We start from the raw sequence: 22,179 nt of genomic DNA, 5'->3' as shown, positions 1-22,179 counted from the left end.
CGGCCTGCGCTTGCCTCATCTTTTCCAGAAGTATGTGAGCCCAGATACGTCAGGCTTCAGGTATGCAGTGAGGTCTGTGGTGAGAGGTGCGCGCTCTCTCCCTGTCCGTCCTTCCTCCTCGGGCCTGGCCTGCCTCTGCCGCCGCCCCACCGCAGCCAGCCCACCAGCCAGCCCAGCCTTGCCCCCCACTCCCTGCAGCCGGGCCCAGCTCGGCGGGGGGGCCTGTGACCAGCCCCCTCAAGCGGGCAGGGCTCGGGCCCTGGGAGGAGATGTGTGCCTGGTGCCGGGGGAGGGGCAGGAGCATCGCATCATCTAACAGGTTGGTCGGGCTGGGAGGCGTCCCGCCCTCCTGGAGCTAATGAGCACTGTAGGACAGGTGTTTGCTCCTCAGTCCCCAGCCTGCCCTGCCTGCGACCAGAGCCAGCCGCCCGCCACCTCTCGAAGGCTCGCTCACATCCCCGCGCCCTCCCTCCCGCGTCCCGGGCCCGGGGGCCCGCGATGGCCTGCCGCTCCTGCGTCGTTGGCTTCAGCAGCCTCAGCAGCTGTGAGGTGACCCCTGCGGGCGGCCCCCGGCCTGGGACTTCGGGATGGGGCAGCTGCGGGACCCCCGGGCCAGGCTTCAGCTCCCGCAGCCTCACAAGCTGCGAGGCGGCCGGCACCATCCCCAAGGTAACCGTGAACTCCAGCCTGCTGGTGCCCCTGGACCTCAAAGTGGACCCAGCCATCCAGCAGCAGAAGAACCAGGAGAAGGAGGAGATGAAGGTCCTCAATGATAAATTTGCCTCCCTGATTGGCAAGGTGAGCAGACGTGGGGGGCGGGGGAGTCCTAAAAATGAAGGACGTTCAGACCTGGCCGGGTGGCTGGGCTCCGTGTTTCTGGAGCATCATGCCCCACCCCTGACCCCAGCCAATGAGGCGCAGGCAGGCGGGCTCTGGACAGAGCTGGAAGCCCTGAGCCGCCCGCCCGGGCACTGGGGGAGAAAGAGGCCCCAGGACGGCTCCCAGGGATGTCTGGGCAACAATGTGCTTCGTGGGTTGGGGTCACTGTCCCCCTGGGGGGACACCAGCGGGGAGCCCCAAGTGTGGCCAGGAGGATACCCTCTCATCGGAATGGCTGCTAGAGCCGTGCTTTGCCATCCAACCCCGAGGCAGGGGGGCAGAGATGGGCTCCCGAGGGCCCACCCCCTTCCAGGCCTTGGCGCCGCTCAGCTTCCCGGGGCCAGAAGCGTCAGCGGGGCGAGCGGAGCACGTGGTGCCTCCAGAAGGAGGCTGAGCAGCAGGAAGGCCGCGGCAGCATGTCAGGAGATAGGAATGCAGAGAATCGGTGTCGCGAGTCAGAAGCAGACGGGCAGCCAGGCCTCCGCGGCCCCCACGGCCCAGAGGGAGTCAGTCCCCAGACCCCCACGCGGGTGTGGCACTGCTGTCCGTCCCCGCCGCGGGGCAGGAGCTCCGAGAGCTCCCAGGGAGCCCTGCCCGCCTCCCGAGCCCACTCCCCACTCCCCTCCGCCGGGAGACTCCCCCGAGCGGCCCCCAGCTCTGCCCCCCGCCTTGTGGCATGACCGTAAGCATCATGGGAGCAACAGCTGCCTTCACTGCTGACCGCGTGCCAGGCACCGTGCAGGATGCCTCACGCGTTTACCTCCGTTTCCTTCGACAACCACATGGAAGGAGTCACCTTGTGCCCACTGACAGATGAGGAAACCCGACCTCTCCCTCCTGCTCAGTAAACCAGAGCCCGTCCTCTGCCCCTGCCGCAGGCCTGGTCTGCGTTGTCCCCCCGGCCCGGGCCCCGCCGTGTGCTGCTGGGTGGGCACCGTGGGGAGGGGCAGAGGGAAGGAAGGGACGCGTGCGGAGCATCTGCCCGTGCCCAGCTCTCTGCGGCAACCTTGCAAACGTGCGCCGCTGGCCCCCACAGCACGCTCCCCGGTGCCTATTTCCCCTACTGTAGAGACGCGGCGACAGCGTCCCGAGGTTCAGGGCCTTGCCCAGGGTCATGCTACCACCAGGTATACAGTCTGGACTTGACCTCGGGTCCGTGGGCTTATCTCCCTCTCCCCGCAGCTCACGTGCCCAGACCAGCGTTCCTGTGCCCACACCCTGGGGTGACCGAGGGTTGTGGGACGAGGCTGGGAAGTGACAGCTGCAGAAGGACAACCATCCACTGAGGTGGCACGTTCCCTCCCGCGGGGCCCCGGCCTGGCCGGCTGTGCAGAGCCCTGGGCCGCTGGGCCGTGTGCCCCAGGAAAACAGCCTGCTGCCCTGGGGAGGCAGGTCCCTGCAGAGCCACCTCCTCCGAAACCGCTTTAATCCCTTAAAAGGAATGCTTGGTGAGCTATGTAATTTGGCTCTGACGGGTGGCTTTCCTCTGAGCGCCAGGGCTGATATCACCCTGCGCCTCAGCCATGGGGACAGGACGGGTACGTGGGCACAGGGAGGGGGCCAAGGGGCTGGGGCTCGTGCCCAGGGGCCAGGGTAGGATGCAAGGAGTGCCAGCCTCTTGGGGACCCTTTATAGGGGACTGGAAAGAAGTGTGTGGGCCTGGGAGCCAGAGGCCATGCCCAGTGCACGGGTGGGGGCTCTAGGCAAAGAGGAGAAGCAGGCAGAGTAGCCCTTCAAGTCCACGGCCCCTCTGGGCCCTCTGAGGCGCCAAGAGAAATCAGGGAGTACTAAGGAGGAGGAGGAGGAGGAGGAGGAGGACGGGGGGTGACCCCCCGGAGTCGGCCGAGGGTCCCCGGAGAGCAGTCAGTGTTGGGCCTCCACTTGCAGGCTGTTTCCGTAAGCAAGCCCCTCACCGCCTCCCTGCTCTGCTGCTGCTCTGAACGTGGCCCTGAGCTCAGGCCAGTGGAAGGATGGGTGGGGGCACAGCCCTTGAGAGGGCAGCAGGAGGGGAGGTTGAGGCAGGGCCAGCAGCCCACATAAGGAGGCGGCGAGAAGGGAACCTGAGAGGGGTGTTGAAACGCCTGGACACAGAGGGACGGACGGCCACAGCGTCTGCCCGTGGGCCTGTGTGGCCTCTGGAAGTCGCCAGAGCCACCATGCAGTGGGCACCTGCATGCACAGGGGCACACAAACAAGCCCTTCCCGGCTGGCAGGGGACTTGACAACTGACAGCCATCCCCCAAGGAGGGAGAAGGACCCGCGTGCCCCGGGGTCCCCACTCTGGAAGCTCGCCTGCGGGGACCGTGCGCTGGGGATCCGAAGCCTCCATCCCCGGGAGCCGCCAGCCGGGAGCCTCAGCCTGGGCTGCTCGGCTCCCTCTGTCCCCACCCCGGTCTGGGCCTGCTCTGCAGACGGGTGGGGGAGCTGGGCCTCGGTGAGTGCTGTGCTTCTGGGCCTCAGTTTCCTCACCTGTAAATGGGAGGCAGGTAGACGAGGGGTTTGCTCTGTGAGGCCCCTCCTAGAGCTGCCACCTGCCATGTTAGGGCGGGGGTGGGGTGGGGGAGGCCAGAACAGGGAGGAAGGGGACTTGAGAGGTGAGTGTGCAGCAGCCTTGACAGGTTAGAGCAACGAACTGCGTACCCAGCCCTCCCTGGGCCTTTGTTCCGGAGAGGGAGGAGCCTTGCACACCGGGAAGGTCCTGGACAGGGGATGAGTTTCCATCCCCACCCACTGAGACGACAAGAAACTCCCCCGATGGCAGCAGGGGAAAGGGCTGCCCCATTCTTGCCACCACAGGTGCCCTCTGGCTGGCCTGGTAGCCAAAGGCGCGCCTCCTCCCGGCGGGGCCGTAGGGAAGCCCGGGGCCAAGGGAAGGACGTCCTGGGTGCAGGGTGTGTGCTGCTGGGGTGGAGGAAGGAGCCGCACGCCTCTCCCGTCACCTCGCCCTCAGTGTAAACACACGGCTCTGGCTTGTCAAAACCCAAGGAAGGCGGGGTGCGCACCTATCTGCCCCCCCAGCGAGCCCTCTCACACACGCAAGACAGAAACCCTCTCACGGTCGTGCCGACGGAACCTGTTCGGCTGTGCCAGCAGCGGGCCGGCCCCACAACGTCCGGGGCAAGCGGGAGCTAAGCGGGGGAACGACAGCCCACAAAGGCCGTCGCCCAGTCCTCCAGCTGCCGCTGCCCGATGCCGATGCCAAAGGGGACCCCTCGAGGATGTTGGGGTGTCATGGGAAAACCCAAAAGGATGTGGGCAGGACGGGAAGAAAGAGGAGGGCCCACCTGGCAAACCAGATTCAGGAGGAACAGGGAGTCCCTGAAGGTCCAGGGTGGGCAGCGGCCACCAGGCGGGGAGGTGTGGCCCGCAAGCTGCCCTAGGGACCCCGGACAGGTCCCCAGACCACCCTGGGCCCCCACCTCCCCGACTGTAGGTGGAGAGTTAAACCAGGCGATCCGCAGGGCTCCTGCTTCTGATGCTCTGAAGGGGGCTCTTCCAGCTGTGACTGGGGGGCTGCTGGCAGCGGGCAGGGGGGCGGCCAGCCGCTCGCTCGTGCCTTTAGGGAACATCGGGGCGCCCGCCCAGCCAGTGTCTCCCAGCTGCCCCTGGCGTGGGCGCCCTAACCGTAGGGTCCCAAGAAGAGAGCAAGTGGTTCTTGGCCTGGCGGGGAGGGTGGCAGGTCAAGACAAGTGAGGGTCTCATCAGGGAGGGGCGCCTCTCTTGAGCTGTGATTCTAGGAGGCTTCCTGCAGGAGGGGGACCTGGGAGCACAAACGGGGAGGGACGGAGGGACGGGGAAGGTGGGGAAGACAGAGGACGGCTGGAGCCTGGAGAGGACAGGGCCTGGGCTGCCCCGTGTGGGGGGAAGGAGAGGATTCGAGGGGAATCCTGCCTGCGAGCCGCAGCCGGGACGGGAGCCGCCGTGGGAGGCCCTGCAGCCGAGTGAGCAGGAGAGCGGGAGGGAGGCAGCTGCGCCCGGAGCCCTCGGCCGTCGCACCCTCGAGGCCACGCGGGCCCCAACCAGAGGCAGAAGCCAGTCCGGGAAGGGCAGGGGGCGTCCCAGGGCCCAACGCGACACTGGCCTGTGGGGTCGTAGGTTGAGAGATTCTAAGCCCCGACTGCCCTGGATTCCACCCCTGGCTCTGCCACTTGCTAATTTTGTGACCTTGGGCAAGTCGTCCAACCCCTCTGCGCCGTGTGGCGGCGGACACCGTACCTAGCCCGTCAGGTTGTGGGATGTAATGAGGTGAGGCCGTCAAGCGTGCAGAGCAAGGCCTGGCGCACAGTAGGGAACCCGTAAACACTCGCTTCCTCTCCCCATCAGCCCTGAGAGGTGGCCCGGGCAGGCCGTGTCCTTCCCAATTTCTAGCCGGGGAAACTGAGGCTTGGCGAGGCTACAAGTCCAGGGCCGTGGGGAGGATTACCAGCGAAGGACGAGCCGAGCTTCCTCGGCAAGATGAGACTAGGCTTGTCGGGTGCTGCGGGGAGCTGGGCCTCTGACACCTTACTTTCCCCGGGGTCTCCCACCCACGCCCCAGGCGGGCGCAGACGGCCTGTCGCCTCATTGGCACATTTGGCCCCTCCCCTTTCTGATTCCCTCCTTATCTCGCCATCTTCTGTTTGAACCATAAGGAGCTGGAGATGTGATCCGACTGCGTGTGCGGCCCGCGGGGTGGTGAGCACGGAGCAGATGAGCTGCCGCCGCCCGGGGACGCCCCCATGCGGGCAGGCCTGCTGTCCCGGGGCCCCCGCGCCCGCCCTGTGCACGCCGGACCCTCTCACCGCCGCCCCCCTACTCTCCCAGGTGCAAGCCCTGGAGCAGCGCAACCAGCTGCTAGAGACCCGCTGGCGCTTCCTGCAAGGCCAGGACTCGGGCACCTTCGACCTCGGGCACCACTATGAGGAGTACCAGGGCCGGCTGCAGGAGGAGCTGCGCAAGGTGAGCCAGGAGCGGGGACAGCTGGAGGCCAACCTGCTGCAGGTGCTCGAGAAGGTCGAGGAGTTTCGGATCAGGTACGGTGCGTCCTGCAGGGGGCCGCGGGCGGGGACTCAGGGTGCCCAGATGCCCAACCTGCGCCCAGATGCAAGGCCCAGGGCACCCGGGAACACGTCTTGACTACAGACGTGCTTCCCGAGGTCCTACTATGTGCCCGCCAGGACTCAAAATACGGGGAGGATATGGCGGTGAGCCCACAGCAACCCTCCCTGATAGTGCCTCTTGCAGCAAAGTCGGTCTTAGGCGGATGGACAGCTAGGCCCTGTGCCTGCCGGGCCTGGCACCATGGCAGTTCCCGTCCCCTGCCCCCCTCCTGTGCCCGGCTCCCGCCCGTGCATTCCACTGGCCATGAGAAAGCGTCGCCAGCGGGAGCAACAGATGGGCTCCTGCCGCAGATGCGGTCTGGAAACTGGCTCTCGAGCGGGCTGGAAAGGGAAGCAGAGTTGGCAGGGGCAGAGCCGGTGGGGCTTTGGGCTAAAGAAGCAGTGCCCTGTAGGTGACGCCCGCCGTGACCTCAGTGGTCTCCTAGCGATCTGGGGACACGGGGAAGTCACAGCCCCAGCCTGCGAGACGCTCCTAGACGGGAAGGGCTTCGCTGCTGGCCTCCAGCCCTCACCAGCTCTGCGACCTCGGGCAGGTCGTCAACCTCCGAGCCTCAGTATCCCCCTGTGTGCAGTGGGGATGCCGATGCTGATCCATCCTGAGGCTGGCATGAGGAGGAAGTGGGGAGCTCGGCGCAGGGCCCGGCAGCCTTAAATGGCAAGCCTTCTACCCCCGCCCCCCGGAGGGCTGAAGCACCTGGCACACAGTGGTCCTTGGCACAGGGTTGCTGAACCGAACTGGGCAGTCGGGAGAGGCAGGTGCTTGGGTCCCTCGGAGGAGAGGTGGCGTCTCTGGCCCCACAGCGGGCAGGGCTTCAAGGACCAGGAGGCTGAGACACAGCAGAGAGGCTGGCTGTGCCCTTGTGCCCCTTCCTCTGGTCTGGTCTTTTTTTTTTTTTTTTAAGATTTTATTTATTTATTCATGAGAGACAGAGACAGAGAGAAGCAGAGACACAGGCAGAAGGAGAAGCAGGCTTGATGCAGGGAGCCCGATGTGGGACTCGATCCCGGGACCCCAGGGTCACGCCCTGAGTCAAAGGCAGACGCTCAACCACTGAGCCACCCGGGTCCCTGATCTGGTCTCCTTTTGAAGAGGCCGCCGGCCTGGGTGTGGGAGGACGGGATGTGCCTGAACCCACCCCTCCCCTCCTCCAGCACTCGCCCGGCCCCGAGCCCTGCCAACCCCAGGTGAGGCCTGCAGCCTTGGGAACAGCCAGCCAGGTGGGGCTCAGGCAGCCTGTCAGGAGTCCAGGGATCCACCCGTCCGTGTGACCCACCCCTCCATGCTCAGGCCATATTCAGAGGGGATGGTCAGGTGAAGCTCTCCACACTCTGCGGGGGAGCCTCAGTTTCCTCATCTGTGGGTCTAGCTGGAACTTTCTGGCCAACAAGCATGACCTGCAGCCCTGGCCTGGGCTCCTCCTCACGGCTGGGCCCCTCCACGGCCTAGGGGCCGCCTCTCCCCCGCCCCGCCCCTGCTCTGCCCTATGAGCTCCTACAGAAACCCACAGGGAACCCCGCTGCCCACTCTGAGCTGCCCAGCTCCACGCCTGGCCGTGATGAGGGGAATCATGTGGGCACCAGGACCCAAGATTGGTTTCACGGTTATCCAGCAGCCCTTTGGTCCTCGAAGAATCAGAGAATGGCTGGATGGGGGCCTGGGGGCTGGATGGGGGCCCGGGATCCTCCTTTCACAGGGAGGGAAATGCAGGCCCAGAGAGAGGGCAGGGGGCGGTCCACAGCCACAGGGCTGTGAGTGCTAAGTGTCACCCCCAACCCTCGCCACCACGGCGTGAGGCCGCCCCTGTGAGCCCAGCCGGGTCACATCCACGGGTATGTGTAACTGGAAGCTCTGTACAAACGCTGCTTGTTGCTTTAATCCGGTTCAGCCTCCTCATTTGGCCTGCCGCCCGGTTTCCCTCTGCGCCCTGAGCTTGCTATTTGGGCCCAGGGCCTGTCTCCCCGTCTCCGGGTAGGAAACCCACCAGGCTTGGGGGAGGTGAGGTTGGAGGGCTTCTAGAGCCACAGGCCAGAGCCAGGGAAGCTGCAGCCTGGCTGTGTAGAGCCTGGGGGCAGGGGGCCCAGGAGCCAGGAGACGCCAGGCCAAGCCCTGACAGGGAGGGGTGCGCCCTGCTTCTCCGAGGAGGCCGATGAGATCAGCTTCAGTCCTAGAAATAAACAAGTCATGGGGGTGGGGGGGGGTTGGGGAGTGGCAGGGGGAGCGGGGGCCCGGGTGGGTGTGACAAGCTGGAAAGGGCTGAGAATGGATTTGGGAACCGGTGGCTGGCAGACTGGCAGGGCACTGGGGGTGGAGTAGGGGAGATGGCATTTACCCAAGTCTCGGTAACGATAGAGACTTCCAAAAGCTTTGATGTCTCCGGGACCCCAAGGATCGGCTAGCTAAGCCTTGTATTTAGTAAGGATGAAGCAGAGGCCCGACAAGGGGAAACCACTTGCCAAGGCGACACAGCAAGTGACTCAGGGGTGCCGTGTACAGTCGTGCAGGAGGCTCACTGCACAAGAGCATCTGGTCGAGGGGGTGAAGTAGGGCTGAAATCCAGTAGAGTTGGTGACAAGGGAGGAGGGAAGGTATACGGAAGGATGGGAAGGATGGTGAGGGGTAAGGAGGAGGTTCGGCAGCTCAGAACCCCCACACACACACTGGACAGCTCTCCCCAAGGTCCTGCCCTCGACCAGAATGAACTCTGCTGTCCAGACGGGAGGGGAGAAGGGGAGAGCCTTGACCACTGGGCCTACATGGGGAGGGCCAGCCAGCGAGGAGCTTCCCAGCTTAGGGCTCCCTAGACCCCCTGCCCCCAGGGCAGGGAAGACCTCAGAGGCCTCCAAATTCCCAATGGGGAGTCTGGGATGGAAGTGCCGAGAACCCCAACGAGGCTTCCCACGGTTTGTCTCCAGGAATGCTGCAGCCGAGGCAGAGGGGTTGAGAGCCAGGGTGTTAGAGCGGAGCTCAGGTAGTAATAATGGCTTCAGCGGGTGCCAAGCCTTATGTCCTATACCCTCGCGACGTCGCTGCTGTGCAACTGAGGTGCACACAAGCGGCCCGCCCGAGGCCACGCGGCCAGGCAGCAAGGAGCCGGGATCCAAGCCCTGGAGCGTGGCTCTGGAGCCCACTTGCGCAGGAAAGGGTGCGAGTAAAGCTTCCCGGGCATCTCGTGAGCCCCGGGAGGCCCCAGACCGCAGACCGGTCTCCCTGGCCCCCCCTCCACGCCACGCCCCTGACCCGTGTGTCCTGAGAGCCCCTTGCCGGCTCTGGGGAAGCCAAAGCGGCAGCCACGGCGAGTGTGCACCATGCACACGGAGTCCCGGACACCCGGGGCCTGGGGGGCTCTTACCAACTCGGGTCTGCTCCCCTCAGCTTCTCACATCAGGCTGGTGGAGAAGGCCTGAGTGCTGGCAGGTGCAGCCAGCGGACGTGGGTGCCGGCCGGGGCGACACGGCCCCGCCGTGAGGTCGGTGACCCGGGCAGGCGGGCGGCAGGCGGCTGTAATTAGAGCCGCCAGTGATTCAGGCCTTCCCTGGAACGGAGGGAAGAAAAGGAAGCCGCGGGTTCCCCCATCCGCTGAGGGCGCAGGGCTGAGGTTGAGGAGCCGGTGGGGGGCAGACACATACACCCCCCCCCGGGGCGGAGCGCAGGGGGGGGCACGACAGAGGTTTGATTAGAGGAAGGGGTTAAGGTCAGAGACCGCGTCTCCCACCCAACAGCATCCTTGTGTTGGGCCCCGAGTAAGGAGGATGCAAATCTAAGGAGAGAGGGAGCTCACCTCTGTCGAGTCTGGACGGTGCACGTGTGTCACTGTACCAGGGCGGGCTGGGGCCGCCACACACGGGCACACGCACACACCCCGGACAGACGGGCGAGCCCAGGAAGGAGGGGGCAGCGAGCGGCCTGCCCGAGAACCCAGTGTGCGTCCCTCTGGCTGCAACGTCCACGCTCTCCCCTCCGGAGGGAACATGACAGAACCGTGTCCTGCCAGAGAGGAGGAGGGGAGGAGGGAGAGGGCGGGCTGGGGGCAGACAGCGCGGGGCAGCCTCCGCAGACTCCACCAAAGGCGCCGCTTGCTGGAAATGGAGATTCTTGGGGGCAGGAGATAGGGAAAAGATGAGAGAACAAAGTTGGGGCGAGAGAGCTGTGCAATCAGGAGAGGCTCCCTGGAGGAGGTGAATGTGAGGAAGAGCCAGGAAGGGGATCGAGGCGCCCTCGGGAGAGGACTGGCTGACGGTGCAGGAGGAGCGAGGCAACGGGAAGCTGGTTTGCCTGCTCCCCGGGCCCGTGCCGGGTGTGGGTGTCAGGCTCAGCAGGGATGCGTCATAGGAGATGAGGGGCTGCAGCCCCGGGGCGAGGGCCACTTTTTCCTCCTTGGCACGAGGCACCCAGGGGACAGCAGAGGCCCCGAGCCCCGCTCCGGGGGCTCCCGGGGGGTTAATCACACCCCAAGCTCTCTCCTCTCTCTCTCTGCCCCCCCGCACCCCCCCAGGTATGAGGAGGAGATCTCCAGGCGCACAGACATGGAGTTCACCTTCGTGCAGCTGAAGAAGGTAGCCCGCCCGCCTGCCCCTGGGGCTCCCTCCTCAGGGCCCTCTGCCCTCCCTCCCTCCCTCAGGCTCCCGGGGAAAGCAGACAGACCCGAGGAGCTGCCCTCGCCCCACGCCTCCCCCGGGAACCGCCCCCCCCGGAGATGGGCACCCCTCTCTTGCCGTGGGACCCCTCCCGCCCCGGCACTCAGCCGCCTCCCACCCCCAGGACCTGGATGCCGAGTGCCTTCGTCGGACCGAGCTGGAGACCAAGCTCAAAGGCTTGCAGAGCTTCGTGGAGCTGATGAGAAGCATCTACGAGCAGGTGAGAAGACGGGGCCAGTGTCCCCTGAGCCAAGAGCCGACCTGTCCCCAGGTAAGGGAGGCGTCCGGCGGGGCATGGAACCCTCCACAGTCCCTCACCTTTTCTGGCCACGGATGGAACAGTCTTGAACCCCTTCCCCCGCTGCTGTCACTAACCCAACACGCCCCCTCATCCCTCATCTCACGGAGCACAGGCAAGTGCCCAAGAGGCCTCTTGCTGGAGGAGAGCCCTTTTCTCCAGCGCGGAGGGCCCGCGGAGCCCGCGGGGGGCCGGTGCCTCCAGGCAAGGGGGGGAAGTGGCCTGAGAGGCAGGGACCCGGGGGATCTCGAGCAGCCTGAACTAATCTCCCCCCACCGATGCGACCCAAAGGCAGACGCCCACAGGCCTGGCTGGGACAGACGTGCCCGTCACCCTCCCCTGCTTGGGGCTCGGGGTGGGGGGAAGACCTGCAGTCAGATTCCTTGGTTCCCAGACGATGCTAGCATCTCCCAGAACAAAAATGACCCTGTAAATGCAGACAGAGGAGCCTCCAGATACCTTTTGGTTTGTCCCTAAGCCCTCAGCTGAGCTTGGGGTGGGGTGCGGGGGGGGACGACAACAGTGACCCACAAGGCCTAGGGCACTGCCAGCGAGCACAGTCTGCAGATGGGCCCCACTGTGGGCTGTGCACGCTTCCCCTCCACCTCCGGATGCCCTCCCGAGAGCCGGTCTTCTCTCCAGGTCCCCAGTTGGGGAGCGAGGAGGTACGGGGACCGGGATTCAGTTCGGCCGGAGCTGGGCATGCAGGACTGGGAGGCTGCGTGCTGCAGCCCCCGGGTGCCGTGCTAGGGCAGCGCAGCCAAGAGCAGAGCAGGGACCAACGTCAATCACAAAGTTCTGCTGAACCTGGGCGGGGGGAGGAGGGGGGGGTGCTGCCTGGGTGGCTCAGTTGGTTAAGCGCCGGACTCTCGGTTTCAGCTCAGGTCATGATCTCAGGGTCGTGGGATGGAGCCCCCCACGTGGGGCTCTGCACTCGGCGGGGGTGTCTGCTTGAGATCCTCTCTCTCCCTCTCCTTCTGCCCCTCCCCTCGCTCTCTCTCTTTCTTCCTCTCTCTCAAATCAGTAAATCTTTAAAAAATACAAATTAAATTAAAAGTCCTGCTAAAATGGCTCGAGGGGCTGCTGACCACAGCTTGGTGGCCTCGTCCTGTGGAGCGTCCCGGACGTTAGGCCTCGGGGCTGCATATGGGCCAGCGGGTCGGGCCCCCACTGGGGTTCCGGGGCCTGCTGACTGGCCTGAGAAGGGGCCTAGGAGTTCCTCCGCCCCGACTCCCCGCAGAGCCAGGCCTCAGAGCCAGTGTTTCAGGATCCCCACTTGGCTCTGTGCCTCTCGGGGAGCCCAGGGCCCGAGCTCCCAGTCGGGACAGAGGCCCTGCCGGTGCAGACCCTGGCTGGGGGTAGGCCAGGCGCGGCCAGCGATGGGCCCGGGCACACCACGAGGCTTCTTGGCCCCTGCTCCATTTGGATCCAGCAGCCGTTGCACCCCACTCCTGACTCTTTCTTCTCTTCCATTTCTGTGGCTTTGGGCAAGTTATTTCGCCTCTCTCTGCCTCCGTTTCCTCATCTGTAAAACCAGTTTCCTCAGCATAATACCAGGCTGGTTCCTACATGCATTCATCCATCTAACAAACGTTCACTGCCCGCCTGCCGGGTGCCTAGCACTGATCTCACAGCAGGGAGCATGCCGGGCACAGTCCACGCTCTCGGGGGGCCTCCGCTCAGTTAAGAGGGGACAAGTGATAAGCAAGTACACAAACATCTGAGCAAGACCATTTGGGAGAGTGAACAGGGCCGAGTTGCAAGGAACCCCACGGAGGGGATGGTCAAGGTCGGGGGCGTCCCAGAGGAGGTACGACTGAGGGGAGGCCCAGACGGGGGAGGTCCAGGCCCGTGCAGAGCTGAGAGGGCTTCGGGCAGAAGCGGGGCCTCTGCAAGCACCTAAGGCAGGGGCGAGTCTGGTGATGAAGGGGGGAGGCAGGGGCAGCTGTGGCTACAGCAGAGCGGGCAAGGGGTCGGCACACATAGGGCCTCGGGGCCCGAGTCAGGGTTTGGACCTCATTCTAAGTGCAATGGGTGCTTCTGGGGGTCCTGCGGGGGGTGGTATGGATGCGTAACAGTATGGCTCGTGCCGGCAAGGCCATGCTGTGGAGAAGGACCGCCGTGGACGCGGGGTTGCTCCGTGCATAGAGCACTGATTACCCCTCTGGGAGGCAGCAAGGTGCCAAGGTGGCGTCGGCTCTGAGGGTTGCAGTCCTCTCCGGGGACCACTGCGGGCTGGGAAGGCAACACTGATCCTACGCTACAAAGCTTCCCCCCACCAGGGGTCTCTAAGCTGGCGCTACGAGAACTGTAACAGGAGAGCCACATATGTAATTGTCGTTCTAGAGGTGACTTTTTTTTTTTGAGGATTTTATTTATTTATTCATAAGACCCAGAGAGAGAGGCAGAGACACAGGCAGAGGGAGGAGCAGGCCCCATGTAGGGAGCCCGATGTGGGACCAGGATCACGCCCTGGGCTGAAGGCAGACACTCAACTGCTGAGCCACCCAGGCATCCCTAGAAGCCACATTTAAAAAAATTTTAATTTTAATGATGCAGTTTACCTCAGCCCAATATATCCAAAATGTAATCAGTCACCATGGGATCCATACAGAAAAATTAACAGGCTGTCCTGTAATCTTTTCTCATGCCAAGTCTCCAAAATCGGGGATGCGTTTTACACCTACAGCTCCTCTCAGCTCTCACGAGCCACCTTTCAAGTGCTCACGACCACCTGTGGCTCGTGGCTACCGCAGGGGACCAAGCAGGTGTCAGCAAAGGCGGGTGCCAGCCCTGGCTACCTCGGGTGAAAGGAAAACACAGCCTGATGGGAGTAGCCCTGGGAGGGCCGGACACCCCAGCTCCACTCTAGAGCAGACACCAGGTCTGAAAAGCACGGCTTGGAGGCCCACCTCTGTGTTTCAGAAAACAGAGCTTCCCTTGTGCCAACACACACACGCACACACACACTCAGGGCCTCATGCATACGCTGCAGCCTCCCGAGCAACCCCTCTGCCCTGCGGCTCCAGGGACATGAGCCGGGGAGAGCACCCCGGGGCCCACACTTCCCCCTGAGTGTCCAGGGCACACCCCAGCTCCCCGGCGCCCTTGGGGCCTGGCTGCCTCCAGCCAGAACACCACCTGCCCCACCCACAAGCTCTTGCTCCAGGGAGACCAGCTGTCCCCACCCACCCTGCAGCAGAGTGCACCTCCCAGAATGCCCTTCACTGCAAAGAGAGCCTGGAGTGTCTACGCTGCTCTGGCGCCTGCCTTCGTAGCACCAGGGAGGCTCCTCCAGGAATAGGCTGGTCACTTCGCCCCCAGCTTCTCACCTGTTACAAGAATAGCATCCTCGGCTACTATTTATTGAGCACCTGCTACACCCCCAGGCCCCACGTCAAGTGCTTTCCAGGTGTAATCTCACTTACTCCTCACGGCAACCCTAAGAGGGTAGGGATAATGACTAAGAGAGCACGAGCTCTAGGGCAGCGTGGATCTGAATCCCAGCTTAGCGGTTCCATGAGCTCCAGCACGTTCTTTTCTCTCTCTGTATCTCAATCTCCCTGTCTGTAAAGTAGGGAAAATAGCAGAGCCTGCTCCCCGGCCTGTTATGGGGATCTGCTTGTCAGTACATCCTAAAGCTTGGTGAATATTAATAAGTGTTAGCCGGTGAGAAAACGGGGGCTAAGAGAGGACTAGGGACCTGGCCAGGGTCGCGCGGCTAATAAGCAGTGGTAGTGGGCAGGGCCTGGTGCCATCGGGCACTATATTTTACCGAGCAGCAGCACACTAAGCTCCCAGGTGCCGCCTACCCTAACCCGTGGACCACAGAGGGTTGGTCACACGCGTGCCAGTCTCCTCAGGCTCCGGCTCCCAAGAGAAGCTCTCAGCCGCACCTTGGCTCGATTCTTGCCGACTTGGAAGCACGCATCCCCCCTAGGGCCCGGCCCACGGTGGCAGCGCACAATCCAGCATTGTTATACCCTCTGCGGCCCAGCAGGCGCCGGCGTGCCTGAACAGGTCTGCAGGCGTCCTGAACCCTCCATTCCTCCTCCTGTTTACCAGGCTCAGGCTTCCCTGCCCCTCTCCGGAAAGGACCCGAGGCCGCTCCATCAGCTCCGTTTCGCCAATCCCTTCTTCCTGCCCGGAGAGGCCCTCCTCCGGTATTTCCCACAGCGCCCTGGCTTTTTTCCTGGCCCGTAACAGATGCCAACCCAGGCATGGGCTAGAGGGCTCGATCTGGTCCCGATGCCCACCGACCCCCATTGCAAGGAAGTCACAGAGCTGCATCCCTGAAACTGTCCGCAGCCAAGCCCTGGCTGGTGTAACAGGTGCCATGTAGGAAATGTCAGCCTCTCGTGGGCACCTGAGCAGTGGAAGTGGGACATGAGTCTTAGGTACCATCAACCTTGTTCCGCCAAGGGGCCGGGCTGCCCCCTGCCTTCACCCAGAGATGTCAGTTAAGTTCATTTGAAGACTGACTAAAATCCTGCATCAGGAGACCTCGAGGGGGCAGCTGGCCACTAGGCTCAGAGTCCTGTGAGCCCCAGGATAGAGACAGGTTGTCCCCAGCTAGGCCTTTGCCTTAAGCTTCCTTTTGCAGGAGCCGGTCCTTGTCACCAGGGACGCTGATGGGGAGGGTCCGGCAGCTAGCAGACAGGGGAGGGGCGGCCCCCCTACCCCCATCCACCCGAGGCTCTAGCTGACCTGGCCGACCCCGCGGGGTGACGAGCTATAGGTCAGAAGCACCTGCCTCTGCTGGTGTAGGCTCCAGGGGGCTCTCCACAACCTCTCGGTGCACAAAGACAGACCCAGGGTCCAGAGGGAGCCCAAAGTCAGCAACCGAGGTCAGAATAGTCATGAGACACATACTGAGCCTGGATCTGAGCAGGCCTCAGCTCCAACCGCGGGTCTCCAGGAAATGGGTGGGGCGGACAAAAAGGTTCAACACCAGCACTGGGTGCAATCAGTAAAACCCAGACTATGTGGAATGCAACAAGGCAAGCGACCCGGTGTTCTCAATGAGAAAAATAGCCAAGGGGGGACGGAGGGAGGGAGAGAGAGAGAGAGAGAGAGAGAGAGAGAGAGAGAGAGAGAGAGATGGAGAGAGAGAGAGAGATGGAGAGGCAGCTATAAAATGAGAGACTTAGAGACCTATGGACCAATTGCAATATATGGATCCTCTTTGGATCCTGATTCAAACAAACAAGCAAAAGAAAAGAAGAAAAGAAAAGAAAAGAAAAGAAAAGAAAAGAAAAGAAAAGAAAAGAAAAGAAAAGAAAGAAAAAAAAGAAAAGAAAAGAAAAGAAAAGAAAAGAAAAGAAAAGAAAAGAAAAAAGAAAAAGAGAAAAGGAAGGAAGGAAGGAAGGAAGGAAGGAAGGAAGGAAGGAAGGAAGGAAGGAAGGAAGGAAGGGGAATATAGGTGAGGCAATCAGAAAAATGGGAACAATGAGCAAAACTTGCTGAACGAAGTACTTAGGTGAAGGTCCGGGTGGACTGTGAAGGGCACAGGTAGGAGTCCCTGAGCGCCCCACACCCTCCCTCCGGGCGCCTGCCCCCTCCCTGCCACCTGACTCACTCAGCCAGTGCAGTGCTGGCCTCAGCCGCTGGCTCCTCCTCCCCGCCCCAGCCCTGCCAGCACCTCCTGGGGACGCCGCCCAGGCCTGAAAGGTGACACCTGCAGCCCCGTAGGAAGCCCCCTGTCCCCACCTGCCTCTCCAGGCACCCCTGGGCATTCAGGCCCTACAGCTGTCCGTCGTCGGGCTCCGGCCTGGGGCTAGAAAGACAGACCGAGGCTCCGCCCTTGGCCCTGCCGGCCTGAGGGACCTTACAGGAGCAGCAAGGACTCTGGGGACCCCTCTGCGCCCACACTGTCTCCATAGACTCTGTGCCCGCTGGCTTTCCCCTCTGTAACGGGGGCTAGCGGTCGCCGTGGGGCCTGGCAAGGACACCTAGAAGGCACCCAGCACGGAGCCTGACCTATAACGGGCCCCCCCTCCGCCCGCCGGGGGAAATGAGAGGGGTTACCCTTCCGGGGCTCTCTGAGGATGCAGGCTGGCATTTTCTAAGCAGAGAAAAAGGACAGGGAACAAGGGAGCCTAAAGGATGGGGAGACGACGGAAATATTAGGGCCAAACCGCATCACTGTGGTAGGCAAGCTGGTCAGCCAGGTGGGGAGGGGCCCGAGTACCCAGGGTGGCCGCGATGTCACCTCGGCCTCTGGCCCTGGCCAGGGGGGCAGGGAGTACAGTTTCATCAGCCTCCAGCCCCACTCCTGCCCCTCATTGCTCATGGGTTCCTGTCCCAGTACCTTCTCCACGAACTGAGCCTCCAGCTTCCAGATTGGGAGAGGCAGGCAGACCTCTGGGTCCCAGACCTTCAGGAGCCCCCATCGGGGGCAGGGGCTAAGCCTCACCCACTGAGCCATAACGGGGCAGGGAGGCCTGAACCCTCCCAGGCCAGGCATCCACCAGGCAGAGAGGGTCCCACCTCGGGAGGACGGGGACGCAGAAGAGAAACAGGCTCACAGGGTGAGCCCCCGGAGGCAAGAACCCCTCGCTGCCCGGCCCCCTCCACCCAGGGGGACACCAGGCTGTGGGTGAGCCTGGTGGTGAGCTGCGTCTCAGAGTCGGAACCAGGGCGAGGGGCAGGGGGGCGGTAACGTGGGGTCATCTGTCTGGGAGATGGGGGGCCACGCTCCACTGCCCTGGGGATGTTGGTGCCCCCCACCCGCCCTGAGCCCCCGTGTCTGCGCCCGGCCAGGAGCTGAAGGACCTGGCAGCCCAAGTGAAGGACGTGTCGGTGACCGTGGGCGTGGACAGCCGCTGCCCCGTGGACCTGAGCGGCATCGTGGAGGAGGTGAAGGTGCAGTACGACGCCATCGCGGCCCGCAGCCTGGAGGAAGCCGAGGCCCACTCCCGGAGACAGGTTGGGGTGCGGGCTGGGGGTGAGCAGCCTGGCGGGGGGGGGGCCCACGTCACCTCCAGGCCCGAGAGCGGGCCCAGGGGAGCACGCGGCGGCTGTGCAGTGGCCGAAAGGCCAGGACCTGCGGCCTCCGGAAGCTCACGCACCGCAGGGCCACCCGGGACCACGGGGGGATGGGGGGGCGGCCAGAGAGAAGAAGGGGGGCAAGGGGCACGGGTGCAGCAAGGGACACAGCAGGCCGCCCCTCACCGTCACCCCCGTGCCCCCCAGCTGGAGGAGCGGGTCGCCTGCGCAGCTGGGTTTGGGAGCAGCCTCCAGACCAGCCGCGGTGAGATCGCGGACCTCAACGTGCGCATCCAGAAGCTTCGATCCCAGATCCTCTCCATCAAGAGCCACGTGAGTCCCAGAGCCAGGCCTGGGGGATGGGGGGCAGGGAGGAATGCAGGGCGAGCTCTCCCTCTCTCTCTCTCTCTCTCTCTCTCTCTCACACACACACACACACACACACACACACACACACGCTGAGCACATGCAAGACCCTGGGCAGGCAGGTCACTTAGAGGCACCGTGCCTCAGTTTCCTCTCTTGTCCTCCTAAGACAGCTGTGAGCATCACGCAAGGTTGCATGTGAAGGGGCTCTGTAAGCCGCCGGGAGGGAGCCCCACCAACACTCCAGAGCCCCCTCCTCCCTGGGGGCCTCCAGCTGGCGAGAAGGGGTGGGGCCAAAGCCCGGCTTCCAGGCCTCCTTACAGGGAGTCATGGGGCGGGCTCCTGAGGGGGGGGCTTCCCTCCTCCACGGGCTCCTCGGGTCCCTCCTGCCCCAGCACTGCCACAGCCACACCCCAGAGGACCGCTGCTCAGCCCCCAGCCTTGCACACTGCCTCCTGCCTGCACACCACCTCCTGCCCTGCGCACTGCCCCCTGCCCTGCACACCACACCCCTGCCCTGCACATCCCCCCTCCCTGCACACCAACCCTGCCCTGCACACTGCCCCCTGCCCCGCACATCCCCCTGCCCTGCACACCCCCACGGAGCGCAGAGACAGGCTCCTGGCCCACTCTCTCCTCCCCCCCCCGCCCGGGGCTCACGAACCCCTTCCCTCTGCGCTCCTGGCTGCAGTGCCTGAAGCTGGAGGAGAGCATCAAGGCGGCCGAGGAGCAGGGCGAGCTGACCTTCCAGGACGCCAAGCACAAGCTGGCCCAGCTGGAGGCCGCCCTGCACCAGGCCAAGCAGGACATGGCCCGGCAGCTGCGCGAGTACCAGGAGCTCATGAACACCAAGCTGGCCCTGGACATCGAGATCGCCACCTACCGCAAGCTGGTGGAGGGCGAGGAGTGCAGGTGGGCGGTGGGGCCTTGGAGGGGTGGATGGTGACCAGTGCCACAGGGGCCAGCTCCCCGCCAGAGGGAAGACCTGGGATCATGTCCCGAGCTCAACCGCTTACAAACCAGGACTTTGGCCCATTCATTATATCCTCAGTTTTCCTACCTGGAAAATGGGCTGATCATGACATAGCCTCCGGGGGGAGGATTAAGATGATTCTGCACGCAAATGTCCGTCACAGTGAAGTGGCGGTGACTGTTAGCCATTTGTGCAGGGAGGGGAAACGGAGGCCCAGAGAGGACGAACTGGCTCGCCAGGGTCACACCGCAGGGCAGGCCAGGGCCAGGAATAACAAGCAAGGGTTGCCCTCCGCCTGCCGCTCCCAGGGCCCCAGGGCCGGGGTGCAGGGGCTTAGGCCACAGGCCCCTCCACGTGCCACCATTCCCGTCCTCCCGCAGGATGGACCTGCCTTCGGCCGCCGTGGTCAGCGTGGTGCAGTCCAGATCCAGACCCGGTGAGTCTCCTTCCCCGGGAGCCCGCGGTGGGGACGGGGACGGGGCGCGGGGCATCGTGGCCCCGAAGGCGTTATTTCAAGTGGCTCCCAAACCTGCAGCCCCTTCCCTGGCCCGCCCCTTGTGTTCCCTGTAGCGGCCTCCAAGCCCGGCCTTGCGGCGAGGGCTCCCTCCCGGAAAAAGAAGAACAAAAAAGGCCCCGTGATCAAAATCACTGAAATGTCTGAGAAGTTCCTGTCGCAGGAGTCCGAGGTCTCAGAGTAAGGCAGCGGGACCCAGGCGCCCGGGTCCCTCCCGGCCGCCCGAGGGCCTCCAGCCAGACTCAGGCCGTGGTGTGGAGCCTGATCCGGGACTGAAAGGGAGGGGGTTCAAAGCCGGGGCTGCTTTTCTGTGGGTTGCGGGGAGCTGGGGGGCACACGGGAGTGTCCCCGGCCATTCAGAAGCAGCCGCTCCATCTCAATGTTTCAGCCCTACCCTTCCAACCTCTGGCCAGACTGGGTAAACTGGAATGGGGGTCAGGTGTATCTCCACCTCCTTTCCCCTCTGAGGCTCCTCCCCAAACAGAGGGCTCTGACCAAGGAACCTTTGACCCCTTTTGCCCAACCCTTGCCCTAAACTCACTTATCAAGCCTCACCTTGCCTCTGCCTCAGGACCGAGGCTGGCGCCCTCGTCCACCCACCCCCAGCCAGTCAGGGATCAGGAGCCGAGGAGGGCGGCTTGGGCCCCCTCCCCACATCCGGAGCTCCTGCAGAGGCTGGGTGCTGAGCACCACCTGGGGCCCCCCAGAGACCTGACAGTATTAGGGAGTGAAGGGAGGGAGCTCCCCAGGTGTGTGGGACCTGAGCCTGGACCTCTGAGGTCAGCCCAGACATGCGTGCCCCTTCCCTCCTCCCGCGGGGCCCTCACGGTGGGCCAGTCAGGGTTGCACAGGCTGCCCAGGCAGCTCCTGGCTCCTTCTCCAGAAGCTCTTCTTGCCATGATAAAACCAAACCCCCTGTGAGAGGGAGGCCAGATGGCAGCCTGACACCAGGCAGGGGAATCTGGCCCTCTCTTCCCCTCCCTGCCATCCCGGGGTTCACCACCCAGCCCAGGGTGCAAGCTCTCTGCCCCCCTGCTCCCCCACCACACATACCCCTCCCCACGCCTAGGCGATTCCCAAGCCTGAATCCTGGCTTTGGTGTCCCAGGCCCTGGAGACCCCTAGCGCCACCTCCACCACAAAACCCTGGGCCATTTCCCACAAATCCCAACTCTCGGGGTCCCTGTTCTCTCCATCAGGCCAAACAGCCCGGCCCGCCCCTCCACCCCTTCTTCATTTACTGAGGAGCCCGGCACATCCCACACCTGTGGGGTTAGAGCTCCTTCTTCTCTTCCCCGTCCGCCCCCGCCTCCTACAAAGCCCACTCCCCTGCCTGCCCCGGCGGGGTGGGGGGCGCGTGAAGAAGGCACAGTCCAGGCAGGTCTGGGAGTCTCTGAGCCCTTCCCGTTGGGCTGGGGAGCCCCAGTGACAACCAAAAAGGAATTCGGCATCCAAAGAGAAGATCTGGTGCTGGGAGGAGCATGCCTCTTTCCTCATCTTGGCTCTCACTTTTGGGGCTTGCATGGGGATCCTGGCAGCTCCGGCCGCCCCCTCCACCACCCACCCTCCCCCCCCAGCCCTCTCCCTCCCTGCCCCTCGCCCCATCCCTCTGCTGACCCCAGTCTTCAATTCCTTCATCTCACTTTCCGGGACATGTCCCCCAAGGCCTCGGCCCCAGCAAGGCCTCAAGGTCCTCCACGCCTGTGGGGGAATGTCAGGCTGGAGGGAACTCAGACATACACTCATCCCTGAAGTCCCAAAAGGGTGCTGATTGCTGCTTTTTCTCTGCCTATTTATTGGTTTCCGAGGGAGCAAATCCTCAGTGGGGATACGAGATATATAAAGTATATATATATATATATTATTTTTCATAACTTATGTGGCTTTTAACTTATTGCTTCCCTTCCTGTTTCTGCATATCAGTGCTGTATTTACTATCTGGGCAGACAACACGTATCCCAGCCACCCCACCTGGCTGGCTGACTATCCTGAGGGCAATGCCCCCGCCTCCTGCCAAGGGATGAATAAAGTGCTGAGATTTGTCCATGGACAGAGCTGTAGTGTCTGTTTTTAATCTCTCCGCTCGGGACCGGCCGGGTACAGGTCAAACAGGGGGGATTCTCCAGTTATGGGGAAAGGGTTCCAGGGACTTTTTTTGGGGGGGGGAGGGCTCCAAGGACTTAATGATACCTTCAGACCAGGGCAACCTGGACACAGAGAGCTCTCCCACCCCATCATCCAATCAGGAGGCTTTCCCATGCTGACCTAGGTCGCCAGCACCTCCTGGCACACCCGGGCACCACGTGGCCGCCTTGGCCAGCACGGATGCGGGGGCTCCCCCGAGCGACGGCAGGTTCCTTCTCAAGCACTTCTCCCCGCCCGTGGGGCTTGGCACAGCCCGGGGTAGATTCTGATGGGTACAGGCCTAA

At 63.5% G+C, this 22,179-nt stretch overlaps 1 protein-coding gene across 1 annotated transcript; it reads left to right on the top strand.

The window, feature by feature from the left end:
- The first annotated feature begins 359 nt into the window (after positions 1-359).
- KRT80 (keratin 80) lies at positions 360-21,800 on the top strand. Its single transcript, XM_055336978.1, has 9 exons — positions 360-798; positions 5,683-5,891; positions 10,472-10,532; positions 10,738-10,833; positions 17,674-17,838; positions 18,106-18,231; positions 18,956-19,176; positions 19,618-19,673; positions 19,808-21,800. Exons 1-9 carry the CDS (start codon positions 499-501, stop codon positions 19,933-19,935), a joined length of 1,362 nt encoding a protein of 453 aa, XP_055192953.1. The 5' UTR covers positions 360-498; the 3' UTR covers positions 19,936-21,800.
- The last annotated feature ends 379 nt before the right edge of the window (positions 21,801-22,179 follow it).

This window comes from Nyctereutes procyonoides, unplaced genomic scaffold (assembly GCF_905146905.1).
Source record: "Nyctereutes procyonoides isolate TBG_1078 unplaced genomic scaffold, NYPRO_anot_genome, whole genome shotgun sequence".
NCBI lineage: Eukaryota > Metazoa > Chordata > Mammalia > Carnivora > Canidae > Nyctereutes > Nyctereutes procyonoides.
This window is presented reverse-complemented; position numbering and strand designations above follow the sequence as displayed.

Coding starts and splice junctions, on each gene's coding strand:
- KRT80 (XM_055336978.1), top strand. CDS start 499: ATGGCCTGCCGCTCCTGCGTCGTTGGCTTCAGCAGCCTCAGCAGCTGT. Junction 10,533..10,737: donor CCTTCGTGCAGCTGAAGAAG/GTAGCCCGCCCG, acceptor TCCCACCCCCAG/GACCTGGATGCCGAGTGCCT. Junction 19,674..19,807: donor GCAGTCCAGATCCAGACCCG/GTGAGTCTCCTT, acceptor TGTTCCCTGTAG/CGGCCTCCAAGCCCGGCCTT.